Source organism: Pipistrellus hanaki (assembly GCF_964339955.1).
Source record: "Pipistrellus hanaki genome assembly, chromosome: 14".
In the NCBI taxonomy this organism is placed as follows: domain Eukaryota; kingdom Metazoa; phylum Chordata; class Mammalia; order Chiroptera; family Vespertilionidae; genus Pipistrellus; species Pipistrellus hanaki.
In genome coordinates, this window is record NC_140516.1 from 43,715,167 (window position 1) to 43,735,728 (window position 20,562).

Here is a 20,562-nt window from a genome sequence, read left to right on the forward strand (position 1 = left end):
GAAATGTTTTTTTAAGTATTACTAAAAATCAAATAGCGGCTTCAGAACCTAGTCCTAACATGATACAGAGAGGGCTGTATCTGCAGGGCACAAACCATCAGCAATCAGGGCTCAACGTGCATTTCCTGCGACAAGTCTGCAGCAGTCCCCTATCAGGGACAGGCTGCTCGGCTGTCCAGAATTCAGGGACAGTGAGCAAGGACCCCCCTCAGAGCACACGCAGCTCCCTCAGCAGGTTCACTCCTATCCTATAGGGACCATAAAAGACAGGCCACTGCCAAAAGCTATCTCTGGGCCCCAAATCTTTCTAGACCCTCCGTTGGTTTTAAAAACACAATCTGGGCCCTTTAAGAGGCTTCGCCTTCTTCGTTTTCATCTTTGTAATCGTGATATCACCATCATCTAAACTGTCATCCATCTCTTTTTGTATTGTATGTTGTAGTTTGTCAAGATCTAGCCCACCAAGTGCTTTATCTCATTCTTTCATTAACTCTAGAAGGCTCAGAGAGGTTCCAACCTTGTGCCAAGCTCAAGACCACAGAGCAGGTGAGGAGCTGGGCCTTCGGACCACCACACATCCCCTCTTCTGCACAGGCTGCCTTACTCACATGAGCTCGCCTCATGCCGTCTGATTCGGCAGAATTCTTCACAGCTTTGGCAATGCAGATGGGGGTGTAAGGCATACAGCAGCGATGCTCCTAGGGGCAAAGGGCAGTAGAATGGAAGATAGAGGTTGGCTCGCCTCACCCAGACCAAGGCAACCACCTCTTCACCTGGCACACCACACTTCACACAAACCACTGGAAGAACTTCCACTCAGGACCCACCCAAGCTGGCCGAGCCCTGGGATCCAAAGACCTGCGTCTATTGGTTGATGACTGAGCATAATGAAAGGGGCTTGAACTCATCAAAAAAGATGAAGTAGCCCATCAGTTGTGGTTCAGTGGTTGAGCATTGACCTATGAACCAGGTCACGGTTCGATTCCTAGTCCGGCACATGCCTGGGTTGTGGGCTCGATTCCCAAAGTGGGGCAGGCGGGAGGCAGCGATCAACGATTCTCTCTCATCATTGATGTTTCTATCTTTCTCTCCCTCTTCCTTCTTCAAACAAGGTGTTTCTTTTCTATCACCTACCCCCTGAGCTCTTTGAGACTGCTGGCTGCCAGATCAGCAAGATATGGCTTTTCAAGCTTCCATGGTTGTGGTGAGAGTTCCCTAAGGGATCAAAGTTAGACTGAAATAACCCCTTTATTGCTGCACAAAGGAAGCTTTTTCCAATGTCTGGGGACACACATGACTGACGAGAGAGGATTCCTGCTCCTTCCCTTCTCGTTCGGGGCTCACACATCAGTACTGTTCATGGTCTGACCTTGAAGGGCTGGGAAAACCCTTCCCCATTTGAGAACAAGTTTGAATCCAGCCTGTGTTATAGGGAGGGGGAATCAGGACCACCTCATACTTGCACAGAGCTTCTCAAAGGCCTTTTGCTCCCTTGTTATTTTCTCTCTCACACACAGACAAGGCAGGCGTGATCCCACTTAAATCAAGGAAGAAAAGCTCTGGGTAACTGAGTGTCTCACAGTGTGACGGTGGCAAGGGTGTGACAAGCCAGGTCTGGAGGCCCAGGCCTGGGCTCTCCCCAGATGGCCCAAGCTCAGTGGAGAAGGGGGACATCAGTGGGCTTATCAATGGCCATCCGGCGGGCCAGAGACCCAGGGAAGACAGAATGGTGGCATTTCAGGTGGTTTGGACTCCAGTCCCACCCCGGGCCCCAATTAAAATGAAGGGACAAGTATCGCCCAGCAGCTCAGTCAAGGGCAGGGCTACCACAATTATTTGACCTTTGACAAGTCGCCAATTCCCAAAGCTTCTCTGGGCCTAGGTCTCCTTACTTATAAGATGTTGGGGGGGCTCGGGGTGGAGTTATGTTCCCCAAAATTCAGGTTTTCTCATACCCCCTGCTCTTGCATTTACTTACAGCTTTTCTTTAAAATTGAAATCAACTTAGTTTCTTAAACTCAACTTTGTCTGAAGAACTAATTTTGATATCACACTATCCTATGCTGGTTATATTTTTCCTAGTATACACTAAACACTTTGAAAGCAGATAACTTTAAATAAACCAAAGTATTGCCGAAGCCGGTTTGGCTAGTGGTAGAGCATCAGTCTGTGGACTGAAAGGTCCCAGGTTCGATTCCGGTCAAGGCATGTACATTGGTTGCGGGCACATCCCCGGTGGGGGGTGTGCAAGAGGCAGCTGGTCAATGTTTCTCTCTCATCGACGTTTCTAGCTCTCTCTCTCCCTTCCTCTCTGTAAAAAAATCAATAAAATATAAAATAAAATAAAATAAAATAAAATAAATCGAAGTATTGTCTACCAATGAAGACCGTCTTTCGTATCATACTCTGGAAAGTACAGGACCAGGTGGGCTCTAAGGGCCCTGAGACTCTCAGGATGGCTCCAGCCCGAAGGGCTCATCCAGGGAGACAACACCTCCGATCCAACAGCCATTCCTGGGGGTCTGCCTGACCGACCTCTGCTTCCAAGACAAGGCCACGCGATGCCAGAACTGGGAAGGGGCAGGCCCGGGGAGTGTGGCAGCTTATCTGGGCTTCAGTGGGGTTACCAACCTTGGGGATGGCCTCGCTCACAGCGTAGCTGGCCTTGTCGCTGACCCACACCTTGTCCTTTGGGGAGAGGCTGGTGCACAGAGCCTTGAGCTCATTCAAGATGGACTTGTAGGGAAGCACCTGGATTTTGTACTCAGCTTCCAGGCTCAAGTCAAGCAGCAGGTGCTCCTTCACGCCGGGGGCGTCTATGCGGTCACCATCGATGAAGAGCCTGCAGAGGGGCCACAGGTGAGGCGACAGAAAGAAGAGGGCTCATGGATGGGAGCACAGACCCATAGGCAACAGGCTCGGCCCTCTGGCAATCAACACCAGGCAGCTTCTCCTTCCTCCCCATTCTTTTCCCAAATCCTTCTCTGCGGGCTGTGTACACTGTCCCAGTGTGTACTGTCACCATTTACCCAATTCCCCAAATTACGACCTGGGAACGATCTTCCTTGATGCCCCTCCTTCCCTTCTTAAGCTCTTTAGACCAACAGCCTAAATGCCTATCAAATCTGTCCAGCTTTCGCTACAGCCTGTCCCAGTCACTGCCTTCATTCAGGCCACTGGCATCTCTCAGCATCCTACCTGGTTTCCCTGCCTCCAGCCTTCCCTGCCCATCCTATTTATCGTATCTAGAATTCTTTATAATTGATAAGGCTGATCCCTGTGAAAAACTCATCCGATAGCTCCCCTGGACCCTCAGGATAGCTCCCCTGGACTCTCTGTTCACCTTTTGGTCTTACACTCTATGTTCCGACCACACTGACTCCTCTGGGTCGGTCCTACATACACACTGTGCTCTCTCCTGTCCAGAGGCTCGGAAATGCTGTTACCATGCTTAAATCACCACCATTCACCTGGCCAACTCACATGAACCCTTACTCTCTGTTTTCCTCTCTCCAAGAGTCTCCTGACCTCAAATCTAGCTCAGGCTCCTCCTATAACACCTGTACCCATCCTACTAACCAGCTGGTCCCTACTTACGTGCCCAAATCCCCTGAGGAGACATTCACCTCTACGACTCTGACCCGGGACCTGGTCTGTCTCATTCACTCCAGCACCCAATAGAGACCATAGCACATAACAGCCACTTATTAAATATGTTGTTTGCATGCAAAAAGCCATCCCAATGGAAGAGTAATGGCAGGAAGGCCACAAGCAATGTTGCAAAGTCAACTATGATCTGAGGAGGTGTGACTCAAGGGGTCTTCCAGCATCATTCTGACCTCTAAAGTGATTGGGTTAATTTGCACTGTGAACCCAGGATTGTGAACAGGGAGGCCTGAACAAGACTTTGCAGCAGGAATTTTGGGAACTAAACTCACTTGGTTTTGTTTGTATGTCCTTGCCTACTTATTGTTTTATTCCATAACTACATGAAATTTGTGCAGCTGCAGTCCTTGCAGCCCCAGCTTCGTCTGGAAGGACATCCAGAAGGTCGTTCGGCTGCCCTGTCTAATTAGCATATTATGCTTTTATTATATCCCATAATACTATGGAGATTTTCCTAGATTTCAAATCATCTGGGACAGAGGCAGGATATAAATAAATACCTGCTGTTAACGAAGGGAGGAGGAAAAGAAGGGAAAGGGGGGCAGGAAGGGGAAGAGCAGAATGTGAGACAGAGACTGGGGGGGCCCAATCGGAAAGGGGACGCAGGCTCCGGGGTGCTGTGGGGCAGACTCACTTGATGGTCTCTAGTCCTATGATTGCGTAGGAGAAAAATACCGGATTGTGCTCCACGTCTGATCCTCGGAGATTGAACAGCCCTAAAACACACACACAAAGAATAAGTCCCTGTCACCTGCCTGCGGGGAGATTTGAAGCGGTGCCTGGGGCCTCGCAGGGGAGGGGAGAGCTTTGCCTCCAAGCGGAAGGGCTCAGTCAGAGGCATCTCTCAGAAAGGCGGGCACCTCACTTCCTGCTTCCACCTCTGGGCTGCAGTTGCTCGTGTCCGCCAAACGAGGGCGCCAGAGCTGTTTCTTAAGCTGCCTCCTCGCTGGCCCAAGGAGGGAATGGAGGAGTTATTAGTCAGAAAACACAAGAAATGCCCTTCAAACAAAGAGTTGCAATGGCCCGCCTGGTGGTGACCTGCCAGGCCTGACCGCAGAAAACCTCTGGCACTCCCAACTCACGGGGAAGGAGCCAAGCACTGTCTCCCTGCCGAGGCAAACAAGGAGGGTGAAACACTGAGACCCACCCAAGAGGGCGGCCAGATGAGGCCCTCGGGACAGGGTCACCGAACCCCGCGGAGGCGGAGCTTCCCGGCAGAGGAACAAAAGCATGAGTCAGAGGGGCCCAGATGAAACCGGAGCCTGCGGCCCACCCAGGGGTTAGCCCTACAGCCCTGGTAGAGACCAGCTTGCAGCCCCGGTAGAGACCGCCTGCAGCCAGCGTCAGGGGGTTTGGTGAGGTCACTGCTGTCTGAGAAACTACAAGGACAGGCAGAGAGCACAGCTCTGGTCCCTGGGCTTCCAGTTGCCTCATATTCTCTCTCTCTCTCTCTCTCTCTCTCTCTCTCTCTCTCTCTCTCTCTCTCTCTCTCTCTCTCTCTCTCTCTCCCCCCCCCCCTTTCTCTCTCTCCCCTGGGGGCCAGAGGGCTACAAGACCTGGTGCAAAAAGTACTGCCTCTATTTTAAAAGAACGGCTTCTCAAAGTAAAGCAACGAGGCAAGTTCTTATCTATCAGACTGAATTAGTACTTTAAGGGAGGGGGAAAAAAAAAAAAAAAGTAGTGCCTGGGCTGGCAAAGCTGTGGCACGAGGGGCCTACTCACGTGCCCCTGTACAACCTTTCTGGCAGGTAAATGGCAAGAGAGGTCCAAGCCCCACCAAGCAGTATTCTCTAGTCTGTGATACCACCACTAAAAACCTACCCGAAAGAGGAAGGAAATGATCGGAAACTAAGACCCAAATTTTGATGCACCAACATTTTGATGGCAGCATCATACTAACATCATGGGGATATTGGAAATGACCAAAGGTCGTCCTGAAGGGAACGGTTAAGTAAATGGTGGTATAACCGTATGCTAAGATATCTAATAATCATTTGAAATAATGCTTTTACATGCTGTAAATATACTGATACATTTAAAAAATCAAGCTACAAAATTATATATATGCACAGAATGTTCAAAGTGATTATCTCTGGGAAACAGGATTGTTGGTGATTTTTTTTCCCTCTTCTTTCTACTTCCTCTGCATTTTCCATACTGGGAATGTGTGGGTTTTGAGTAACAAAGGGGAGAAATTGGCTTTATCTGTTACCTTCTCTGGTGCTGAGGTTATTAAGTTAATTAGGGATGTAAACGCTGATACCATTGACAAAGTTTGGGGCTGGGGATTGGCGAGATGGGACACTATCTCACTTGTGAGAAAATAAAAAGTGCAGGTGGTGCCTCTTCTCAGCTGTCCTGGGTCAAATCTAGTCAGAACACAGCAGGCAGAACAGATTCCTTCAGTTCAAAGAGATAACAAAGATACTGAATAATTACATGCGGGTCGTTCAAGGTTTAAAACTTGAGAAACTGCTACTCTATCAAAAGGCTTCACGAAGAACTTTTTGGGTTCCTACGTTTTCTGAGGTAGAGATATTTCTAGACTATTCTCACTGTAAAGAACTTAGGGCACCACAGGGTAAGCAGATAAAGTAAAATGTCTCCTAAGACAGCCCTTGTCCCCCTATAGACACATGAATGTTGGCAGGTACACAACGTGGGGAGCAAAGGTCCTCCCTCCCAGGTGTCCCAGTCCCAGGAAACTGGCCAGAGGTGGACGCCTCTGCAGATTCGGCACCAGCCTCGGTGAAACACTGCTCAGGGCCAGGCTGCCCGCCCTCCCCCACTCCCGGCAACTCCTTCTCCATCCCACTTGGCATATGTAGAACCATTTGGTGACACAGTCTCCTTGGTATTCCCTGGCCAATCGGGGAGCTGAGTGGCCTGAGGACGCAGATTCCCAGAGAGTCGAAGGAGAGGTGAGGCAACATGCCCGCATGGCACTCACACGCAATCTCATCCAGGGCGGTGACCACAAACCACACCACGTTCCTCTCAGCCATTTTCAACCGAAGGTCCGCAACCTTGTCCTTCCAGGAGATACCTGCAAAAAACACACGGGCTTGCAACTCCAGCCCTGGTCCTGGGGACCTGCGTCCCAAACATTCTTAGCCGAAGCCACATCCTAGGGAGCGGGTTGTGTGAGCAGGCGGACACCTGCAATCAAGCCCTACACGAGAGGTGTGACTGTCCCGGCCATTTGAAGGGCGAGAAACATGATGACCTCACCAGCAAAACGAATTCATGTGTTTATCCAGCAAATGTCTATGAAGCATCAAACTTCCCAAGCATAGATATCTACCGGGCCTGTGATGGTCCTGTTGTCCCAGCTCTGAGCTATACACCCCCAGTCCCAGAGCTACACCCGGTCCCTGCCCTCATGGGGCTTACAAGTCTAGAAGGGAAGACAAGCATTAAACTAGCAATTAGTTGCACTATTGTATAAGAATCAGTGCATCAGAGGAAGCCCTGGGAGCACTGAAAACACACTCCCCTGCAGAGAGAACTCATCAAGTCTCCACTCAGGGGAGTACCATCCACCGCTTACATTCTTGGAACAGCAAGGCTCATCTGACAGTGCTAGCCATGGGGTTCTCTGCAGCCTGACTGTGTGACCATCACTCCAATCACACTGCCCTGTAGGATAAAGGCTCCCTGCTGCTCCCCAGGATTAACTCACCCCCCTCCCACCATCACCCACCATCAAGCAGCACTTGTAACTCTGGTGACGGCCACCTGTGCACAGGATAGGCCTCTGTCCCATTCACCCAGCACCCCGCATGGTACCCTGCACTCAATGTTTGCTGAACAGAAGTCTTAGCAACATTTGTTCTCCCCTCCCCTGCAAGCAATAGGCCAGAACCTCTGCTTCAGTGTTAAAAAAACAAAACAAAAAAAAAAAAAAACCTCAAAACACGCTGATGGAAAATGTGTAGCTGACCTGGGCCACTTAGTGGACACATCCCCCCCTCTGCCCTCCCCTTGCCTTCCCCCCACCAAATCAGCTATACTCTCAGTGAGGACATCACAAGGAGAGAGAGCGGGGGCTGCCCCCACAGCCAAACACTGCTTTGAAGCTCAGCACAGGAATGCGATTTAAAACTTGGCTGAGAGTCCGGGCTGTAATGCTTTCTTCCCAGGACCCCTCTGGGCAATCTGCCTGCATTCCAGACATCCCCCACCCACCTCTTGTCTCAGTGTCTGCAGCAAGGCTCTCTCCCCGGCAGCCCCACCTCCCAGGCCTTCCCCTCTGCGCCCCTCACTGTCCCATAAACCCACTTTCGTCCCTATAAACTCTCACAGAACCTTCTCCTCACCCACCGCTACAGAACCTACCCACATCCCAAAACCAGGGAAGCAGAGGTACAGAGGGCAGGGGGCCCACAAAATGCCAGCAGAAGAAAAGGAAGGGGCACCTAGAAACCGGGATAAGACAGCTTCAGGGACAGTGAGCAACTAAGTGGTAAAAACAAAACAAGCCGGAGCTGGTTTGGCTCAGTGGCTAGAGCATCAGCCTGAAGATTGAAAGGTCCCAGGTTCAATTCTGGTGGGGAGCATGCAGGAGGGACCTGATCGATGTTTCTCTCTCATCAATGTTTCTAACTCTATCCCTCTCCCTTCCTCTCTGTAAAAAATCAATAAAATATATATATTTTTTTTAAATAAGAAAACACCTTAGCGGCACCCAAAGTCTGCCCCGAGCGCTTTGCAAGAATAAACTCTGACAAAGTAAGTGGTGAGTAGAAATAAATAAAGCTTCTGCTTTCATCAAATGCCCCACTGGACCGGGGTGGAGCAAAAACCTCCATCAGCTCAGCCTTGACTTTGACTCAGAGGACCGGGATGGAGACCTGGGGACAGGAGGAGGGGGCGATGGCGGGAAGCCTGCTGGGCGCAGCTGCAGTTCTGACCTGTGTAATCCAGGCCCAGAGTGAGGAGGGGCTTGCAAGGGCGCTCAGGCCGGTCTGTCCAGATCTTGTCCACCAGGTTCTCCTTGACAGGAATGAGGTGGTGGCCGGCACTTCGCAGGACCTTGGCCATCTTCTTCCAGTAATCTGAGGAGAAGCACACCAGCCCAGCCATGAGCAGGACACCCAGGACAGGCAGCAGGGCCTGGAGCGTCGGGCCCCCTCTGAAAGGTGATCCTTCCGGGCCCTGCACTGGGTGTGCGGGATGAAACTGTAAAAGGATGTCTTCACCACCAATGGCCTTCCCTGGCCTCGATGCCAGGATTCATCTCCTCACCGTGACCTTGATTGCGATATCGAATCGTGCTGAGCCCACAAATATTCCACAGCCCACGAGCAAGCAAGGAGGAAGAAGGGGGGGGGGGGAGCACCAAGCACCCACTTCCTCCCCCGAGTGGAAGGCCCCCTGAGCACTCACCTGTAGGAATGATCAGGGGGTCCACACCAACCCTGGATCCTTCCGGAAGCACACTCACCAGCCAGTCTTCCTGAGTCGGTGTGTCCTTCAGACCTACAGAGGGAAGGACTGATGAGAAGCAAGTCCCAGGGGCCCAGTCAGGTCCCACCCAGAAGGATGCGGTTCTCCAACAGAGTATGAGCGCAGGGTGTCACTGAGCGCCTCTTAAGGCAGGACTGCAGAATCTGACCCTCCCTGACGCGGGAAGGCTGTGCGAAGTGTAAGGCGTCTGCAAGGGAGGCGTCAGGTAACGGTGAGAGAGAAGGGAAGCAGCAGGATTCTCATAAAACCCTGGTAAAAATGGCATCCTGGAAACACTGTCATAGGTACACTGTGTCATAGTGACTATCACCTCACCAGCCCTCAGTCTCTTCATCGAAGGCTGGTCACTGGGTGAGAATGTGGGCGGCCATAGGGCGAAGGCTGGGGGCTGGGAGCTCCCCATACACCCCACACCGGGTAAGGAGAACACTTGCCCCAGGGCCCTCCCATCATCTGGAAGGCCGCATTGAGGAGAACAGAGCCAGTCCCACAACTAGGCCTGACTAGAGGGCTAAGCATGAGTCTCAGCAGCAAAAAAAAAAATCCTTCCTGAGACCTTAGGGCAGGGGTCTTCAAACTACGGCCCGCGGGCCACATGCGGCCCGCAGAGGAGTCTGATCCGGCCCGCCAGGTTTTTTGGGCAGTGAGCGCAGCCAAGGTGTTACAGTAGGAATTAGTAGTTCATATAGTCCGGCCCTCCAGCTCTCTGAGGGACCGTGATCTGGCCCCCACTTTAAAAAGTTTGAGGACTCCTGCCTTAGGGGGACACACAAGATGGCCACCACCGTCTTTAACCAGGCGCCCCCGTTTTCCCAACTCCAGAGAAAGCAGCCTTGCTGTGTCTAAGCGACTACCCACAGGGCACCAAGGAAGCTTCAGGATATTCCAGTTTTTCTTTCATCCAAGCCATTTATGTTTGGGAGGTATACATTTTCAGTCAGACTTTGGCTAACCAATGAATAACCTGGTAAAATGCCTGCATATTTAGAGTGAAAGTTCACATATTCTACACCAGTACTTATCTTTACTAGTTTCTCTACTGGGCACTGATAACCTCATAACCACAGGAAGGAAGTTCAAAGGTTTACAGGGAAATGAGCTCATGAATAAGTTCTACAAAACTTCCTGAAAGCTGGAACTGGGTTGTTCTTTTGCTATTTGATGCTTTCCTATTTTTTTTCCAAACCGCTGAACAAGCCACTTTTGAACTATGCCCTTAGCATAACGTTCACAGGACGAAGTCATGTCCTCCCCTAGCAGACAGATGCTTGGTAAAGCAAAAAGAATGAATCGCTCAGCAACCAAACCCACCAGAATCTCCCCACACAGGAGAGCCGCCTGAGGAAAAGGGGGCTTGGGGAGAGAAGTCTCAGAGAAGAAACTAGAGGGGGGCTTGGAGGGAACAAGGCCTCATCCCTCGGGGCCACCACACCCCACTTCAAGGAGCGGGCAGACAGTATCGCTCCTCGGACACCTGACCCCCAGAGTGCTCCCAGAATTCCCAGCTGGAGTTCTGGGCCCAAGGAGAGATGCCCACACCCTCAGGGTTATGCCAAGCGATCCACTGGGTGCAGGCAGGAAATATGAGAGATTCCATTTGCATTTATTTTTTTCCACAAAGAAATTAATCTTTGCTCAAATTTGAAATACAGATGAACACTAGCACATAGATATACACACATATTAAGGGCGTGTGAGCCATTGACAGAGGTATGCAATTAACAGCTTATAGGCCTAGTGGCCTGTCCATTTATAACAGTCCCACAGCCCCAAATGCTGTGTGCATGTGCATGTGTGTCTCAGAGAGAGAGACAGACTGAGAGAGTGAGAGAGAGAATTACAATAAATCTATAAATCCATTGTCAGACAAAAATGTACCTCAGGCCGCCCTAAGATAAACAACACAATATCTATATGGAGAGTGTGGGCCCCCCACAAGTATACCCCTCCCCCACCCTCCTGCCCCCCACCCCTCACCCCACCTCAGTAGGCGAGCTGCTTGGATCTTTGTGTCACCTCAACTCAACTCAGTGCCAACAGCCTCTGTTTCCAGAACTGGGAGTTTGCTTTCCTCTTTACTTCCGACATCACATAAGAAGTGTACTTCCGACATCAAACAAGAAGTGTCAGGTATTTGCCTCCTCTTCTCTTTCTGGCAGCCCCCTTTCCCTCCTTATCTTCTACTCTCCAAGTTCCAAATTAAAGAGAAAGAGACCTCTGTGCAGGCTCTAAAACCATGTTCCTGGAGACTACTTTAATGACAAGGAAAACTCAATGAAAAATCAGAGACCAGAGTTTTTACACACACACACACACACACACACACACACACACGTCAACAAACACTGAACTCAATGCTTTCCATATATTATTTCTTTAATTTTCACCATTTTATGCGGTACTTACTATTATTACCCCATTTTACAGATGAGGAAACTGAAGCCCTAAAAGTGGAGTAACTTGACCATGAAAGTTCCAGGCCCATGCTCTTGCCCTGTGCCCTTCTCCAAACTGAACTGCCAGAGGCGAGTCCAGGATCCTCAGCGGGAGAGCTTCCTGGCCTCTGATGCCAACGGCGCCTGACCTTAATCTGACTCCGAATCACGAGGCAGCAAAAAGCAGTGGTCACGGTGCATCGTCGAGAACATGGCAAGGCATGGGATCTGCAGCAAATCAGCTGCCCTCTCTGGCCCTCAGTTTCTGCTCACTAAAATGAGTAACCTGAACCGGAACCTTCCAAAACTGTGCACACAGAGGTATGTACACACAAGGATGCTGTTTTCTTGGTTTCCCTTGTGCCATGCACTGGACTGTGTCCCCTCAAAATTCCCATGTTTAAGCTCTAACCCCCAATGTGACTGTATGTAGAGGCAGGGGTTTTAGGAGGTTAAGTGAAGTCACAAGGGTGGATCCCTAATCCAACAGGAGTGGTGGCCTTTGAGGAGGAAGAGGAGACAGGGATCTAGCCATGTAAGGACACAGGAGAAGTCTGCAAGCCAGAAAGAGTGCTCTCACTAGACCCTGACCACGCTGCCCCCCTGATCTCCGACTTCCAGCCTCAGACTGAGAATAAAGTTCTGTTGTCGAAGCCACCTAGTCCATGGCATTCTGTATGGCAGCCCAAATAGACCAACAAACCCTGGATTCTAAAAAGGGTCCATGACCCCATAAAAGAGTTAAGATCCAGGAGACCTGGCCAACGAAGGTTAGGATGGCCACACGTCTACGCACCCATCCTCATGAGCGTCCAGTTGCTGTCCATCTGCTTGGCAGCCTGGAGAAAGTAGCGCCCGTCCGTCCACATGGCTGCATGGTCTTCTGTGATGATGGCTGTGCCTGGAGCAAGGGAACAAGGACACGAGAAAGGTTTCTGACAACTGCCCCGAAGCTGCACAGAATGAGGACAGACAGGCACGCACAGCGTGAGCACCGGCTCCTGTGCAGCCTGGCCACCCCCACCTCCCAGTGGGCAGGTGGTCTTTCACTCCAGGGCAGCTCCAGGCAAGAGAAGGCAAAGCCCTTAGAACCAGCTGTGGGCCAGACTCTGAAGGAAACAGCCCTGAGGCAGCCCAGGCAGGCCACCTGGACCCTGGTACCTGCTCGGCATGAGTCAAGGCCAGAACAGAGGACTGGGATCTAAAGCCAAAATGGCCTCATAATCACAAGACCGAGAAACGTTTCCTGCTCAGTGGTCTCAGTGATCCACTCCCCCAGACACCCCGAAGGAGTGGGAGATCCCCCCAGGCCCCCGGGAGTGTTCGTGATGGCTCCGTGGGAGTGTGTGCCTCCCCCTCCACCTGCCTTCAGTTCCCACAGACCTGGCAGAGCTCAGGGCTTTCGGCAGAGGTGTCAGCCAATCCTAAGTGCCAACCTACACAAACACTTACATCAAAGGAAGCAATGGGCCAACTCCGAGGAGAGAGGGGCTCTCGCCAACTCTAGCTAGCTTAAGTCTGACATGGGAACACCCTAAAACTCAAGGGCACAGCAGCTTTGGGAAAGTGAGGGCAGGGTGCTAATGAGGCTCAGCATTATCCTTTGCCATTTATGCCGGAAGTAAAAATGAAAGAAATCAAAAGCCAATCATCTGGAGAACTAAGCAGGACCAGTAAGCAAAGGCAGGGGAGGGTGGGGAGGGAGGTACTGGGAGGTGTCAGGGTCCCACGAATTATTTGCAGTGCCAGTTGCACAGGAATATTCAATTTAATTGATATGATTTCCCATATTTCTGTTATATTAAAAAAAAAAGTTCCAAAACATTTTTTTAAATAAAAAACTAAAACTCTAAAAGCCAAGGCACGGAGGAAAGGGTCACTCCGGGGGACCGCGGGGAGCTGGAGGATGCTGGGAACTCGCACGTTCCTGCAGGGGCTCGAAGGGGAACGTCTGGTTTGCATTTTCTTTTTGGTGCTTTATCGCAGGCTGCGACTCGTTCCAGTTATTTTTGGGAGGCGAACAAAAGTATAGAAAGAACAGAGAGAGAGTTTAGCGACTCACCCGCAGAGCCATCAAATCCAGAGACGAAGGCCCGCCGACAGTCGCATGGAGCAATGTACTCACTCTGAAAAACAAAAGGGACCAGGAATTGGACCCCAGCCGGTCACACGCTGGCGCCGCTGGGCTCAGCCCTGTGCGAGGCCCACAGAGAATACACAGGCTGGCGAGGCCTTGGCACCTGGCTTCAAGGGACAGACAGGCTAGCTTAGAAGACAGGCCGAACATTTAAAAAAAAAAAAAAAAAAAAAAAAAACAATGAGTGCACAATGCAGACCCTAATTAATGAAGGGCTCAACAAGCTTTTCCCATTTGTCTCTCGCTCCTCATCTGGAGAACAAAGCGAATCAAGAGAAACAGATCAAAACTGCTCTTTCCTCACCAAGATCTTACTCAAAAAATAAACCGAGAGCCTTCCCCCTTCCCGCCACTGACATTTAGGCATCTGGTATTTTTCTGAAAAGTAAGGCTGGATTTCTGTCTCCAGTGCCAACAATTCTCTAACTTAAGCCTCTCCGGGTATGAGCTTGTTTCTGCACTTCCTGTGTGATCCCTTTTCCCAGGTAGCGTCACCAATCGCTCCCACGCAGACAGACCCTGTCCCTTCCTGTTAGGGAGAGAGGAGAAATGCTTCCTCCAACTGGGAGGCATCAGCAAATAGAACATAATGTCCAAACCCAGGTCCTCCCCGGAGGACAATCCCTTGCCTCTGAAGGGAAGCGGGTAGGGACTGAAGAAAGTCAGAGGCTCTCAGTCCTGGGCAGAGGGTATGAGGCCACGGTGTGCAGCTTCTGCTAGTCAATGGGCACAGGGAGTTAAGGCAATTGCCTGACACATCAGGATTGTGGCAGAGGCAGGATTTGAACCTGGGCTGTCAGCTCCAGAGCCTGGACTCTGAAGCCTTCGGCTGCCCCCGTAGGACACACCATCTCATCTTCATAAGGACTCTCCAGGATAAAACCAACAGCAAACAAGAAAATGGAAGCTCAAAGACAGAATCCTTAAGGAACTTGCCCACTGCCAGGTCAACAGCAAGGCCCGGACCCGCTTCAGACCAGAGCTGCGGCTCCTCCTCCTGTTAGCAGTTTCTCCTGAACTAAAGAACCTGGCAAGGTGAAGAATGCTTCCGGTGGAAAACAGGGCCCCTGAGGCATTTTAGGGGGTGCCCATGATATTAGGGGGGAAAGTGCTCACGTTCCACTCCTGCTGTGAGAGCTTCCCTTTCACCAAGGCAGCCACAGCACATCCTCAGGCCAGCCACAAGTCCACCCCCCAGGGAGATGCTAGAAGAGCCAGCAGAGAGAATCCTGATGTCAGGACAATGGGCTCTGAGCCACACCTGCCCTCTACCGGCCCAGCTAAGTGGTCTGCATCGAGTCTCATGACCTCCCTCAGCATCAGTTCCTCCTTCCAAAAAGGTCATTTCACATTGCTGAATGCAACAGCAGGCACATTTTATCCCGAAAACACAAAGGAACATTTCATAGAGAGCAATAAAGACACAGGAAGAAATGGTGATCAACAGTATGAACTGGAGAAGCCTCATTTGTTTAAACCAGCAATCATTGGTGCAAGACTTAAAAAAAAAAAAAAAAAATAGGCAAAAATGGGTGGAGAGAGGTCACACCCTCCTCCTAGGACTGCTGTGAGGAACAGTAAGTTAATGTTTAAAACATCTCTCCAGAAACCTAAGAGTGCTGCGCATTTGCAGTGGAAGAGGTAGTGCTCATGTCTGCTTCCTGAATGGTGAAAAGCATCTAAGATAACTAAGTTAACAAAAGTGGGATAACTAAGTTAACAAAAATAATTCTTACACTAAAAATCACAGTGCATACTGGGAAAGACACAGTGGGGACACTACCGATGACAATGAGGTTCTGCTGGATTGGGGCTCTCCCACCAGTGACACACAGTCAGGACACTGGCTTGGGGCTCTCCCACCAGTGACACACAGTGAGGATGCTGACGAAGGTCTGGCAGAGAAGGGACTGCTGATCTGGGCCCAGCTGGACTCCTCCATGCAGGGACACATTTCTAGAGGATGACCTTCCCCTATCTGGGTTACCCTCAGAGGAGGGACAGGGCACCCGTGGGGGTTTACCTAGAGATACTCATCAGCAAAGGCAAGAGGAAGGGGTCTCCAAAGGAAGGTAATATAACGGGTGTTCCCCAAAAAATGTATACACACAACATTGAATAATTATAAAAGCAGTGCTTACTAAAATACACTTGATTTTCAAAATTGAGCTATCAGCTGTTAAAGTGTGTATACATTTTGGGGGGACACCCCGTATTAACAGCAGGTGGACATATTTGGTTTGGGATCAAAATGAGGTCTGGGGCAAGAATGTCTAGACATGACCTAAGTGGTCCACCCGCCAGAAAGACGTGGCCTACCGAAGCTGTCACCTCCAGGCTCAACAGAGGCCAGACAAGCACTAGGCCCAGGCCTTCTACTCTTCCCCCAGCCACGTGCTGGCAAAGCCCAGGAACACTCTCCCCTGAGAGCAGCAAAAGGTCGTAGCATGCAAGGAGCAAGGCACAGCAGCACAGCTGTTGGCTTCTCCTCCAAGCCATCCACTTCTCTGCATCTCCAATGTCAGTACTCAGTCCAGGCTTCCATCACCTCTACCTGGACCACTGCCTACAGCAAGCATGTCAAACTCATGGCCACACGCCTCGTTTCTGCGGCCCACGGGCTGCGAGTTTGACATGCTTGGCCTACAGTCACTCTTCACACACTCGGAGTGAGCTTTTCCAACTGCTGACCCACCAATCCAGGTTAGATTGTGCATGGAGACAAGGGCTATCTGTCCCCAAATACTAAGGCAACTTCCTGTCTTTGGCGTCATCTACTTTCTTAAATGAAACTAAGTCAAGGTATGTGGGAAAAACAGCTTCATGCCCTTTCCTTAGTGTACAGCTGCTGAAAGAGGGCTTCCCATCCTGGACTTCACCTCCCAGGCCCCCTTGCATTTAGGTGGGGGTGTCACATAATTAGTTCTCACCAATGAAATGTGAGTGGAAGTGATGTCTGGGTCAGGGCCGGAAACTTGGGTGTGTCTTTACCACACTAAAATACACTTCATTTTCATACCCCTTTCTCCAGGTAGGATGTTGATGTCACAGGATGGAAAGAACTTAAGATTCCTAAATCATTCTTCCCAGTGGAAGAAAGTCACTCACCAACAGAGAACACCTACTCAGGGCTGCTACGTAGGCAAGAAATAAAGCTCCACTGAAACTTCAATGTATCGCCACAGCTAGCATTACTCTAATTAATAGTAGATAAAATCACTCTGGGATAAAAACCACCACCTCCCACCCCAGGGCAGAGTCTGTTTAAGAAATACAAAACAAAACAGGAAGCCGACTCCAGGAGGAATGGCAATAGGATCCAAGGAGTTTAGGAAAATCTGATTCATGTCTTCCAGAAGGAGGAACCATAAACACAGCCAAAAACTCAGTTGGCAGAGTCACCCCGGACAGAACGTGACCCTTTGACTAAGCCCATCTCAAGAGGATGGGGAGGGTGAAGAATGTGGGTTTCTCAAAGCACGCTGGCACAACGCCAGCCCCTACCAATGCTCCTCCTGGTTTGGGGCCAGTGGTGCCCACCAATCTCAACATCTGACTTAGATGGTCCATGAAAGCCTTCAGATAAGCAGAGAGAATGAACCACCCTTCACTGTAAAAGTCCCGCTGGGCCCAAGCTCATTAATACCACACCCTGTTCAGAGTTTACATAAAAAAACCCTTAGAGCTGCAGAGAAGCAGACCCCTGGAGTGCCAAGTCCTTGCGTAACTGTGCATTTGGGGTGCATTTTCTCTCTAACAGAACAGTGTGTGGGTGTCTGTGTTTGTGTTTGGAAGATACAAAAAAGACAGAATTCGAGATTCCCCTTCATTCTCCAACTCTCTCCCTTCCCCACCCAAAGGAGAAATCCCAGCAACCGTGAACCTAGACTGAAATGAAACAATTAGGAATAAGAGCCACAAAGAACAGCGGCCTCACTCTTTCTGAGGTGGCTGTGGTGGCAGGTCGCACACAAAGTCACCCCTTCCTCCTTGTTCTGCCAGTCCTGGCAGGGACCCAGAATCCCACTTAACAGTCGCCCAACCACACCCTGCCTCTCCACAGAAACCGAAACAAGGAACTGGCGGCTTCTCATTTCTTTCTGTGGGTGGCACAAGGAACACTTGGGTTCCAAACTTCCCAATGCCCTCTGCCGTTTGCCTGAAGGTCCAATCTCTGTCCTACTTCTCCTCCTCTGAACCCTTTCCCCCTCGTCTCTGCTCCTAAAGCCAGCACCCATGTCCAAGCGCTCTGCACCCCACCTCTGGGATCCTGCAAGAGCCTCCTAACAGGCTTCTCAGCTCCCAGTGTTTCCCGTCTCCAGTCTACACTAAACACTGCTCCCTCTCACAGACCATTCACTCCTTTATTCAAAGACCTTCAGAGGGTCCCTACTGTCTAACAAAGCCTAAACTCCTCACTCTGGTGGTCAAGGATCCCCGTGACCAGTCATGGGTGGCTCATGAGTGGCCTTCACTGAGCCCCTATTTTTCCTTCTTTTTCAAGGTTATCATTACTCACGTTCTCCTACGTCCATGGATTTGCTCATGGTACTTCTTATACCTCTATCCCCAAGCATTAAAATTCTACCTGTTCACATTCCAGTTAAATGTCCTTTCTCCATGAAGCCTTCCTTGATCCTGTCAGCTTAGTATTCCCTCCCAGCTATGAATTCAGTCCACACTTTGTCTTTCTACTAAAACATAAGCCCATTGAGGGCAGGAATTCAATCTTAAATTCATCTTTATAATCCTATAGTACCATGACCACAAAAAGAAATGCAAATATTTGCTGACTCAAAGACTGAAAGCAGCAGATCCTAGAATCCTTTCTTCCTTCTGCCTTTCAGCCCCATAACATGAGATCTCTACCCATCCAAATCCTACTCTCCCATATTTATTATTTTTATTCACCCAAGGTCATTTATTTTATTTTGAGAGAGAGAGAGAGAGAGAGAGAGAGAGAGAGAGAGAGAGAGAGAGAAACATCAATGTGAGAGAAATATTGATCAGTCACCTCCCGTACATACCCCAACGGTGGATTAAACCCACAACCTAGGTATGTGCCCTGACTGGGAATCAAACCTGTAACCTTTTAGGGTACGAGACAACATTTTCAACCAGGGCCCTCCTCTATTTAAATAACTAGTGTTCTCAGAGGTAAAGGGCACTTCCTGAGTTGCTTTCATTAAGATGGAGGTTGGGGGAAGGAGGGAGTGATACTCAAAATCATCCCTTAAACCTACTGGGTGAAGATCAATAATGACTTTACAGATGCTCTTCTGGCTGTCAGAGGATGGAACAGATTGGGTGGAGAGAGAAGGAAGCACAGACAATTCTGCTAGGGACAGAGTGCGACAGAGGAGGTGGGTAAAGTGTGTCGGCAACAGAAAGGTCCAGACTTCTACCCCTCATTGTCCACTAATTCTTCCATCATTTATTAAAAGCTGCCTTTATTCACTGGGAACAAGGAAGCCAGAACCAAATCAACAGGCATTCAGGAATACACTGAACACAGGTCCCTATGCCAGACCCTGGAGGACATGCTTAGTTGTGATTGACAACTAGAATCCGATAACACATTGGGGAAAAGGATGAAATGAGAGGAGAGACTGATGAGTTCCATCACCACCAACCCATCTCCACTCAGTACCTGGTGGGCATCCCCCGACGGGATAATGTAGGCCTGGATGGGTTCTGTCACATACTCCAAGTTCCTCATGGCTTGTCTCAGCTGCCGAAGCAGCTCAGAAGTTACTTTGGGAGGCATTCTGCTGTCTGCAACAACAGGAAGAGTTTGTTTCAAAACCAGCCAGCCCCATGCAACTCGATGACTACTCCAATGGAAGCACCCCCTTTGTTCTGCCCCATTCCCAGAGGCAGCTTCAAAAGGACCACCCCGCCATTTGACCAAAACCAAAGCTGCCCCCAAACTCTCCAATTTACAGTTCTTAAATACCTAGAACTGTAAACTGGTACAGCCAGTTTACAGCCACTTGTGGAAAAAAAAAAAAAAAAAAAAAAAAAAAAAACTTGAGCTTCTAAGACTGATTTCCAAATTGATTAGTTACCTCTTTCAAGTCTAGGATTTTATGCTAAGGAGATCATTAAACAAGTACACAGAGGTGTAGGTGCTTATCTTTGTTTACAGTAGTAAAAATATGGAGGGGAAAATACATGACTGGTTAAATAAATCACCTCCCATCCAACAGTACACAATCAAACAATTAGAAATTACATAGTTCCCGCCATTATGAACAAAGCTGCCATAAACATCCACATGCAGGTTTTTGTGTGAACATAGTTTTCAACTCCTCTGGGAAAGCAGCAAGGAGCATGATCGCTGTAAAGAGTATATTTAGCCCTAACCGGTTTGGCTCATTGGACAGAGTGTTGGCCTGCAGACGGAAAGGTCCCGGGTTCGATATCAGTCAAAGGCATGTACCTCAGTTGCAGGTTCTTCCCTGGCCCAGGCCCTGATCAGGGCACGTGCAGGAGGCAACCAATCGATGTGTTTCTCTCACATAGATATTTTTCTTTGTTTTTCCCTCTCTCTTCCATTCTCTAAAAGTCGATGGGAAAACATCCTTGGGTGAGGATTTTTTTTTAAATATAATATACTTAGTTTTATAAGAAACTATCAAATTGTCTTCCAACCTGGCTGTACCATTTTATATTCCCACCATTAATAAGCAAAAACTCCTGTTGCTCCACATCCTTGCCAGGACTTGGTGTTGTTGGTGTTTTTTATTTTTTAACAGAAAATGTTTCACTTAATAAGAAATGTGCTGGCGCACGATGCTCCAAGTAACGGAGTTACACGGAGGCAACTACACCAGACCTCATCCTCCAGGGCTG

The 20,562-nt window shown here is 49.7% G+C and overlaps 1 protein-coding gene across 4 annotated transcripts in view; it reads right to left on the reverse strand.

The window, feature by feature from the left end:
- Positions 1-20,562, reverse strand: part of XPNPEP1 (X-prolyl aminopeptidase 1) — a 45,840-nt gene that overhangs the window by 14,022 nt on the left and 11,256 nt on the right. For 3 of the 4 annotated variants that reach the window (XM_084904195.1, XM_084904196.1, XM_084904194.1), the window contains 9 exons: positions 19,358-19,482; positions 13,633-13,696; positions 12,367-12,471; positions 9,055-9,147; positions 8,580-8,723; positions 6,617-6,712; positions 4,301-4,382; positions 2,632-2,842; positions 609-698 (listed from right to left, as the gene is read on the reverse strand). In XM_084904195.1, coding sequence (XP_084760321.1) covers positions 609-698; positions 2,632-2,842; positions 4,301-4,382; positions 6,617-6,712; positions 8,580-8,723; positions 9,055-9,147; positions 12,367-12,471; positions 13,633-13,696; positions 19,358-19,482 — 1,010 coding nt within the window. The remainder of the gene's footprint in view (positions 1-608; positions 699-2,631; positions 2,843-4,300; positions 4,383-6,616; positions 6,713-8,579; positions 8,724-9,054; positions 9,148-12,366; positions 12,472-13,632; positions 13,697-19,357; positions 19,483-20,562) is intronic. The other variant, XM_084904197.1, reaches the window with a different exon arrangement.